This window comes from Parambassis ranga, chromosome 15, assembly GCF_900634625.1.
Source record: "Parambassis ranga chromosome 15, fParRan2.1, whole genome shotgun sequence".
NCBI lineage: Eukaryota > Metazoa > Chordata > Actinopteri > Ambassidae > Parambassis > Parambassis ranga.
In genome coordinates, this window is record NC_041035.1 from 10,992,389 (window position 1) to 11,002,111 (window position 9,723).

The 9,723-nt window shown below is 44.4% G+C and overlaps 1 protein-coding gene across 1 annotated transcript; it reads right to left on the reverse strand.

Annotated features, from left to right (window-relative positions):
* Positions 1-4,344: 4,344 nt before the first annotated feature.
* Positions 4,345-7,898, reverse strand: LOC114446810 (tumor necrosis factor alpha-induced protein 3-like). Its single transcript, XM_028422604.1, has 7 exons — positions 7,415-7,898; positions 7,153-7,294; positions 6,788-6,958; positions 6,505-6,685; positions 5,305-6,302; positions 4,936-5,141; positions 4,345-4,828 (listed from the first exon to the last, which is right to left on the reverse strand). Exons 1-7 carry the CDS (start codon positions 7,565-7,567, stop codon positions 4,547-4,549), a joined length of 2,133 nt encoding a protein of 710 aa, XP_028278405.1. The 5' UTR covers positions 7,568-7,898; the 3' UTR covers positions 4,345-4,546.
* Between the last annotated feature and the right edge of the window lie 1,825 nt (positions 7,899-9,723).

Sequence of the window (9,723 nt, forward strand, 5' to 3'; positions counted from 1 at the left end):
ATGTACACACATACCTGCATTTAGTGCATGCTCAACAACTAAGTGATCGGTTGTCTTATTACTCAGAATTGGTTTCACATCTTAAATAGGCCATTTGGTTGGTAAATTGTGGACATTTTACATGAAGAAGTGAAAATTTAACCCACCTTTGTTTTTATTTTAGCACAAAAACAGTCGGTTGAACATCAAGGACTGGGGAATTCAAATGACATGGTTGTGATTTTTAGTTGGCGTGTGTTTCAGTTGAAAGGGCGTGTGTCTGTTTGCTGTTGCTTACAAAGGGTCAGACAAAGGTAACCATGGATACACCCTCTTCCTATTGCACAATAACAGATAACTTCCTGTCTGCCGAATGAGCCTTGGCTGTACTTTTGATTTTTGCGACATTTAATTTTTCAAAGAAGAGGCAGTGAGTCAGAGCGACACAATTCATTCATAAACAAGACATTGTGCTGTGATCTAGCCAGTTTGACATTTTCATTCATGGTTTATTGTTGACAGCTTCAACACAGAGTTTGGGTCGCATGCATTAAAAATCAGATGTTTATCATGATGAGAAACTAATCTATGTTTCATAGAGTCACCAGGTCACTTTATCACCTACAGTGAAACAGCATGTCTGCAGATGAGCAGTTGTACGCAAGTGTTTGCATGTTAGGGTATTTCCAGAAAACCACATCAGCCTACCATACTGACTGTGGTTAAAGGCCCACGCACAAACCTCCTGTCCCACGTTTACTAAATGTCACCTCTGCCATATATAATTTTTTAACCAATTCCCCACCTGTAATTGCAACATCTCCCTTCACTCCAAACTCCCCCTCCCTGTTTGAGCGGCTGCTCCAGAGTGAGCTGTGCTTTTTATATGAAGGTGGGGGTTCACTTTTTTTAAACACATCATGCTCATCAAAAACAACCGAACAGTGACAAAAGAAAAGCACCTAAGAACGACCTCATCATTTTTAAGGTTGTTATATGGAAATCTGTAACAATAACAACAGAAAAACTACGACAGAGGGGGAGTGGAGAAGAAGAAAAACAGCTAACCTGGTTAAGCATATGGGAAAGTGGTGCACTCTGCCACATCTGAAAGGCCTCAGTCAGCTGTACTCTGATGGCTTTTTGCAGCACCCACCTTACTTCCTACACTGGAAATGGATTCTGTGCTGACAGAAAGAGTGCCAAGCTATGCACAGCTCAGGAATGAGAGGCCATGCTGTAAGAAGACAGAACAAGAGGACACACCTGCATACTGCATGTTTGCAAGTGCTTGTAGGTAAGCACACATAGTTTATGTGTGTGTCTGACAACACATGTGCTGCTAATACTCACAAATAAATTATAAAATCCAACACAAACATGACACAAATAACACTCATGACAATGGAAAATGTTTCTAAAGGTCTACAAAAAGTAAGGGCATGACTGGACAACAACAATGAACCATAAATTAAAGGCATTTCAGCATTTTTCCTTCTTCTTCATCTTGTTTCTAACACCACTGCTGTGTAGTAGACTTTAGTAACTTCAAGTTACAACTCATTATACAACAAGCATGTCACAGTCAGTTCACTGTGTTTTGGTATTTGGTTGTTGAATATGTTTTCTTAAATTGTTGTGTGCCTTTTACAGCTAACCTGCCATTGTATAAGTGACAGTAAGTAACTGTCTGCCTCCTACCCAGAGGTTACTCTAACCTGAACCAGTTCTTATCCAACTGACGCCCTTTAGTATAGTGTCTTTTAGGCCATCACTAGAAACTGTTTCAAAGAATACTGGGCGTATGTTTGGATCTGCCATTGACTAACTCGCTAAACCTGCTACTCACTGAACCTAGAAAATACCCCTGTGGCTGGTACTTCCACACAATAGATTGGTCTGGTCATCCTGCTCAAAATGTCTTCTCTCTGATGGTCTAACACTCAAACTGGTCCTCATAAAGAGAGTTACACACACACACACAATAACTTGAGTCAAGAACCACATTAATCAGATTTCAGATTTCTTAATAAAAATAATTCATTTCAGGACAACATATAAATAATTATTGAATCACACAATACAGATATCTTGATATGAATAAATACTTAACAAATAAAACCAGGCTTTTTTCATACAATACCCTATTGTCGAAATGTCACACAAAGAAACTTCCACACCATTTGCATGTTTTGTTACACCTTCTGCTCTTAAGCCAATGCTCTTCCAACTGTTGGAATGTCCCTATGCAAGTCAGAGTACCATTCCTAAATGCCTCAGCAGCTTAGACAAGTCATGTGCAACTTAAGTGATTTCCTCCCAGATGAACCCAGTCAGAGCCCCTAACCTCATGTTAGGAGGTCCTGATGAGCTGACCACCGATTGGCCTTTTAATTGATTAAGGTTTGTCTAGAGGTGATTAAAGCACACAGAGATCTACGTACAGGCCGTCAACATGTGGGCTGGCCCGACAGCTTTAGTTACAGTTGAATGAAAAGGCAGACCGAGAGCCTGTTTGTCTATATTTTAACTAGAGCCACAGATGGACATCTGGGTACAGCAGAGTAGCAGAAGAGAAGTATGAGGGAGAAAAATGCTTGATGTCACATTTTAGTTATTCTGACAAATGTTATATTTTCAAGGTTTCCTCTGTAGATAACCATTTCTTTGTATTTGGATAAAACAGGCACTCTCAGAAAGATGTTGTCTGTTTGGGGATTTTTAACATGGCAGATCTTGATAAGTTTTATGTGTGGTTACGTAGAATCAGAGATGTCTATCTGTGGCACTTCAGGCTGGCCATTTTTAAGGAGGTAACAACAACTGTTTGGCAATTGATGGCACATGTTTTTTGGCAGAAACAAAACCAAGTATATCAAATACATTAAAAATTCTAAAATTAAAAAAAAAAAAAAGAAGAGGAATGTCAGTTTTTTGTGTGTATTACAACGCACACATGTGCGTCCTTGAGTGTGTGTATGTGTGTGTGTGTGTTGGAGATGAGGCATCGGGTTGGAAGGTCCTACAATATGGACAAAGATCCATATCACAAAAGCATTTTATATGTGGAGGCACTGATCCGTAACCACTGATCAGGCCTCTCTGGTCCATAACATTTCAATCACTACTTAAAGGCAAAACTTATGGAGGATCAGCCCCAATACTGTGCAGTTGTAGAAACGGCACAAACACATTCAGATAAACAAGATTAGCCAAAGAAGCAATGGGATTGCTCTCTGAAGTTTTGAAATTGGCACATCCAGGTGGGGTGGAGCAGAGAGGAATGCATTTCTTTATGGGTTTACCTACACATCACCTCAGGCTAGGGTGGGGGCATACAATCTCACAGAGCTGTGTGTGCATATGTGTGTATGTGTTGGTAAGCTGGATAACTATTTCTTCACTCCTCTTCTGTTCAGCCTGTTAACCGGCAATCCACTTTTTGACAGGACTGGCAAAACTGCATTTTGTGAGTGCATGTGTAGGTTTGTGTGCGCATGTGTCTCTATGCTTTTCCAGGTGCTTAAGTGGTAAGTAAACAGGAAAACAACGTCCAAGGCAACAGATTTGTTTTGGAGAGAAAAGGGGAAATAAGAGGAAGGAAAGGAGAAATAGAAAGAGAATGAATCCTGTCTCTACTGTGTTCTCTGCCTTCTGTCCGCTGACACCACCAGCATGTTGGCTACAATGGAGAGGCTTTTATTTCTGTACATGTAGCACCAGAACTAGCAGGGGCCTGCCCTGTCTGTCTTGCACATGGTTTGTTTTTAACTTTCCATATTGAGAGCTTTACATTGTCAGCTTCATAAACAAATAATTAACAATACTAATTTGCATCAAAATCTTTTTTGGCTAATTGTTTTGGGAGGACATACTATAAATGAGTGATTTTAGAGAACTGAACTGAACAATAGTGAGTGCTGTTTAACTTAACTTTAAGCACTTCAATTGCAATACTTTGGCCCGGTTTGGCTCACTTCTGCTTTCTACTTCCACAGATTTGTCGCTGGGTTTTCGCAACTACTGCGCCCCTCACTCTACAGAGCAAATGCTAGACAGACAGGCAGACAGATACACAGATAGGTTAAGACAGACAGACATACGGGGGGTATAAATCCTTGGCTGTGGTCTAGAAAGCAATGTCAGATGCTTCTTTTTATGTCAACATACAATCATTTTGTCCGGCACGGTTCACTACGTACCTCTAAATACATATTGTACACCAAGAGTGAAGTCAGTTGCTCTGACATGTAGCCAGACCTCTCACCGCGTAAGTGCACAGGGCACATTAGATGATAATAATTGCACAAAGAGTATCTGGAGGCCATGTCTACTGTGAACACACACACACACTCACCACCCCCATGTACACACACTCTCTCTTCACATTCTACATGGGGGGTTTGATTTTCAGGCCATTAGGTTACTAGTTAGCCACTAGCTAGTTAGTTAGTTGGTTAGTTAGTATCAGAGGTGCATTGACTGGCATGGGGAGCCCACAGCAGGGCAGCGGCTCTAGCGTGCTAGCGATGTGTCTTCATCGTGTGCATGAGTGGGTCATATGTGGTCAGCCGCGATAAATCTGTTTGAAGTGGTCACACTCGTTGCAGTAGCCCTGTTTCTCTTGGTTGGCGTAGTGGTCGCAGCCCTGCGTCCGGCACCGCTGCTTAGACTTCTCCTTGGGCGCCTGCGCCCGTCTGCCCGCCTCTCTGCCCTGGCCACGCGTGTGGCACTCTGGACAGAGGTCTGTGCATCCTGGGGACACATTACTGCAGCCACTCCGCCGGCACTGAGTCTGCGTCTGGGTCTGGGATTGCTGTGAAGATCTGGGTTTGGCTGCTCGGTCACGCTTTTTGTACAGAAAGAGGTGGAGCAAAGGGAAAGAGGTCAGTTGGTAACTGAAGGCAGATGAGGATGTTTTAAAAAAAGAAATTGCAAAAAACACATGACCCCTACCATGACCAGGGGAGGAGAGTGTGGTGTGCGATGTGCCACTTGGTTGAGCCGTGCACTTTGCTCTTTGACATAGCACTTATCACAGTAGCCCTCCAGCATTGCCTTGCCAACTGCACCACACCCAGGCCCACGACACCGTGAGGCATTCTGGAAGCCTGTCTCCAAACCATGCCGGCTCTGCACTGGGGCAGGAGGAGGAGTCAGGTCTGAAAAAGACAGCAGTCAACATTAACAAGGTGCCATGTGATTTGTGATTTGACATTTGAGTAGATAAAAAACCAGTGATCCGGTTAAACATTACACAACAATCAAAGACAAAGAAATTTAAAAAGCCTGTAATATGACAGGAGCTTTGGTTTGAGGACTTACGGTGGTTTGTTTGATAGTCTACATAGCAAATAGTGCAGAAGCCTAATTTCTCTGGTGTCCCAAAGAACTGGCAGCCAGATCTTTTACAAGGCCGAGCCAGAGGGGCCTGCCAGGCTGAGGTGTGCCCTGGGGTGAGGGTGAGGCATGGCCGCTCAGTGTCCCTGGCTTGACTCCAAGCTGAAGATGAAGCCTCAGTCCTGGTGTTGCTCTGCTGTGGCTCCCCCCTCTCTGGAGCCTGCTGTCTCTGCATGCAGGACGGACACAGTCCATTGAATATCCTGAACGCCTCCTGTCTGCACATGCTGCATCGTTCTGTCTCTGTCTCGCGGGCCCCCCACTGGGTCCAGCCGGAGCCCTGGGCTGGGTGGGGAACGACAGGCCCTCCATTGGGGCCTGGAAGTCCTGTAGCAGCCGTTCCAGCTCCAGGGGGTCCATGGTTCTGCCTAGAGTTAAAGCAGCGCTCACAAAGTCCATCGTGCTCTACACTGAGGGTGAAGAGGCAGCCGGGTGTCTTACACTTCATGGCATGAGTTTCACTGTAAAGGCTGAGGCTGGGTGCGGTGGGAGGAGCTGAGCGGGGGCTGGATAACACCACCCCTCGTCCAGAAGAAGAGCACGGGGGGCTACTGCTTCGGGCTCCTCTGGAGCTCACCTCAGTCTCTGATCCCCCTATCACCCCTACTCCACCTTGTACACCACCTCCCTTGGTCTGAACCACCCCTTCTATCCTCGCTCCTCCACCAGTAGTAGCCTGTCGTTTCTCAAAGCATTCATGGCAATGAGGCTGTGTGTCTACAGAGACATAGAAGGTGCATCGTGGCGTAGCACAGCGGATCTCAATGAGGGACAGCTGAGAGACAGAAAAGGGTGGTGGGCGCTGCGGCTGGGCAGCCCAGGCTTGCTCCTTGTCCTCCTGCCAGCGCTGGTACTCATGGTTGACAAGCTGCAGGTAGTCCTCCATCAGGTTCATGTCTTCAGGAAGGTTACCCTCATCTAGCCTTAGAGCAGAGACAGAGAATGTGTGTTAACTTGAATGCAGTTTTTGTAGTTCAAAATTAGGGATCATAAACCAGAAAAATACATATTCTGAGTTGTAATGTGCAAAACTGTGTTTAATATTGTGGCCAGGAGCCACCAGTGTGATATCAATCTTTAATTTTTCTCTTGCATTTTCAGACAGATTTTGTCATGTCCAAGTACCGTGCAGCTTTCATGATCTTCGTGGCGTCGTGGCCTAAGCCTATGATGGGGATCTCTATCAGGTGCAGGTAGTCCTTGAGCAGCCCGTCTTTCTGCTGCTGTTCTTTCTCCATCAGAAAGTGAACCTTCAGCTCCTCGAAGCCCACCCGTTTCGGAGTGATTAGTGGCACTGCTCGGATCTCTGGGAAAATTAAGTGATAGAGAGCAACAATGTGAGCAGAGCCTCGTTGACATGATATTCCACTGCTGCACAGAACCAGTTTTGTTTGTGTTTCCCACTTACCTGGACCACTGTCTTTGATAGTGATGAGGGGTGCAAAGTGCTGGGAGTCGTACCCGAGCACGATTGGGTATTTGTAGCTCTCTGTGGGTGGCCAGTGTAGAGGCAGATAAATCCCTCCCACATTCAGAGGAGAGATGGAGGACCCAGATTTCATACTCCTGACTACTTGGTCTGTTGGAAGAACAAGTCAGAAGTTACTAATAAATTTATTGTCCAGACAGTAGAACAACTTCAAATCAGCTGGCTGCAGGATGTTGAGGCATGTTAGGGAGATATCTTCACTACTCTATGACTAAAAGACATGCTGATACAAGAACAGTGAGTCTTTGATGGCTACATACTCAGAGAGGATAAAATCTGGGTACCTGCGATGACGATGATGGGTCTGCGGAGAATGTTGGAGAGGATGAAGATGTGAATATCCTCCAGGGAGTCAAACTGGAGGCCATTGCTACTGGAGACTGGAGACGCCATCTTGACAATCTTTTCCCATTCTTCCTCCCAATTCTGAGACACCAGACACACAAACACTTAGAATAGAAACTCACAAAAGACGGCCCCTTAAGACAGAACTAAAGATTGATTTTATACATCTGCTATAATATGAGCCTACTCTTATCTTCATACCATGGTGGTGTATCTGAGTCCTGTCTGGGTGAACTCCTGGGACTGCAGCAGCTCTGCCTGGAAGCGAGCTTTAAACACCCCGGTGTCCGTCTCTTTCAGAACGCTGTGGAGAGCTTTCCGAAGCACCAGGTCAGTGTCCTGAACACCCAGCATGTATTGAGAGGCTGCATGAAGCAAACAGTTCCCGTCTCCTATACACAGACACACACACGTAAACACGTACGCTGCGTTTGTACATGTACATGCACATACAAGTGCTATGTGCACACAGCACACATGGCAGACAACCGCTGTGTGTGCACACAACAGTAACAAAAGGCTGGGGATTTCCAGGCCGTCGGGCCAGTTGTCACACTATCTGGCGCTTAGACTATTATTTGACCCTCATATATTTAACAGTACACACAACTCAATCTTTACCCAGCTTACCTAAAAAAAAGGCCCATAATTTACCTGAAACACTATTTTGAATTACATCTACTTAAATTGGTACAGAGCGTCCCAGCAAAAAAAAATTTTATTTTGTCTCTGATGGCAGCGATGGGTCTTTTACTCATTGTGAAACAGGAGAACTCATGTTTGTCAATGTGTGTGAAAAAAAAAAAAAACCCTGTTGCCACACTAAACACAGGAATTTCCCTGCAGTTCTGCCTTTTGTGCATGTGTGTGTATGTTCCTCTCACACACACACTTCAATGTTACTCAGCTGGTCCTGTACTTTCCACAAGGGCGTGACTTGGACAGGATGGAATGTTATCATTTTAACTACTGCTATCAACGCCAGATGACGGCTGTGATTAATGAGCAAGCTCTGAGATTACCTGTTCCCTGACATGCACATACAGATGCACCACAATGTGTATATTTTGTCTACCTCTTCAATTTTCTAAATGTTAATCTGGTGAGTAGCTCACACATCAAACCAAAAACACTCAGAAGGACTAACCTCAGTAATTTAAATAAAAAACAATGCGATTTGCCTTGATGTAACTATGCAATGGGCCAAACTGGTGATCAGGTTCTCAGAAAAATAACATTATCTCTAGCGTAATGCAAGTTGTTTTCATTCAGCTGAAGGAACATCCCACTGTATTTGGAGGAAAAAACATTCTCTTCCCTTTCATACGTGCTCACTTTCATTGCATTTCGGTGCTCTTGCATCACTCAACAAAAACATAAAATGCACAGCTCTCTAGTGAGAAAGGCCTCTTCAACACCTCCATCGCACACACACACCAATAGGCACAAATGTCCCTTTGCATAATCACTTCCTCTCATGGACAAAAAGACTTTTGACCCTGGACTGAGGTGCCTGAAAGATGAAAGACGGTCAGTCTGTTCCATCAGTCTAAATATAGACTCTTCCTCTTTGGGCACTTCCTGAAAACACATCAGATTTAACCTTATTTGGTTGCCATCCAGGTGACAGTACAAGTTTGTGTCACATGGCAACCAGTGACTAGTTCAAAAAAGCAAAGTCCTGGCTGAGACTAAAAGAACAATAAATCTGTAGAACACTGCAGCAGTGTATGTGTCCTCTCTGCTACCACAGCATGTGTAGTGTATTGTAGCTGAAAAAATCCAGCTTGATGGGGACACATGACACACATGGGATGTTGTTTGGGAAAAACCCTCGGATGCGTCCTGGACATTCATCCAGACAGAAGACGCACTCAGTCCTAATAACCCGTTTCTTCTCTGAGTGAAGGAGTTGCATGAAACAGAAGAGCGCATATGACCCTGCTCTGGAGTAAATGTTTAAAGAGTCTGTTATTTTTATGATAGTCAGTAAATCTGGGTCTTGCCCTGTAATGGAGTTGGGTTTTGGTAGAAGAGAACACAACAATGACCTCAGAGGAAGATTCTGGGCTAACGTAGAGGGTGACGTAGATAACAGCGTCGCTAACAGACCTCTTCTCTCTCTCACGTTTTCTATCTGTACATGTGAGTGTGTGTGTCGGCTGTGCTCCAGTGACTCAGCAGCAGGCAGTCAGTCCTGTGTGTGTGTGTATGTTGCCCGTCCTCTGCTCAAAGTCATGTCTGGGTCCTTCAGAGTTAGATGCTCCGGCTCTAAATTCTGTCTCATCTTTATGACATCAGCTTTGTAAAACAGGAAATTCCATCCAGTTTACGGGCAGTCAGAAAACTTTGTCATCAATTCAGGGGTCTTTCTAAAGAGGAACTACATACTGAGTACAGTAACTCATTATAGTCATTACTTGCTCCAGAAATGGCACGGATCCCTTTGTAATGAGTTGCGCTATTAGCAATAAAAATTATCAATTGGGACACAAAACATTCACAAATGT

Excerpts from the sequence above, each read along its gene's own strand:
- LOC114446810 (XM_028422604.1), bottom strand. The coding sequence starts at position 7,567 with ATGCTGGGTGTTCAGGACACTGACCTGGTGCTTCGGAAAGCTCTCCAC. Across the intron at positions 7,295-7,414 it reads GACTCAGATACACCACCATG|AATTGGGAGGAAGAATGGGA; the intron begins GTATGAAGATAA and ends CTGGTGTCTCAG. Across the intron at positions 5,142-5,304 it reads AGACTATCAAACAAACCACC|ACCTGACTCCTCCTCCTGCC; the intron begins GTAAGTCCTCAA and ends TGTCTTTTTCAG.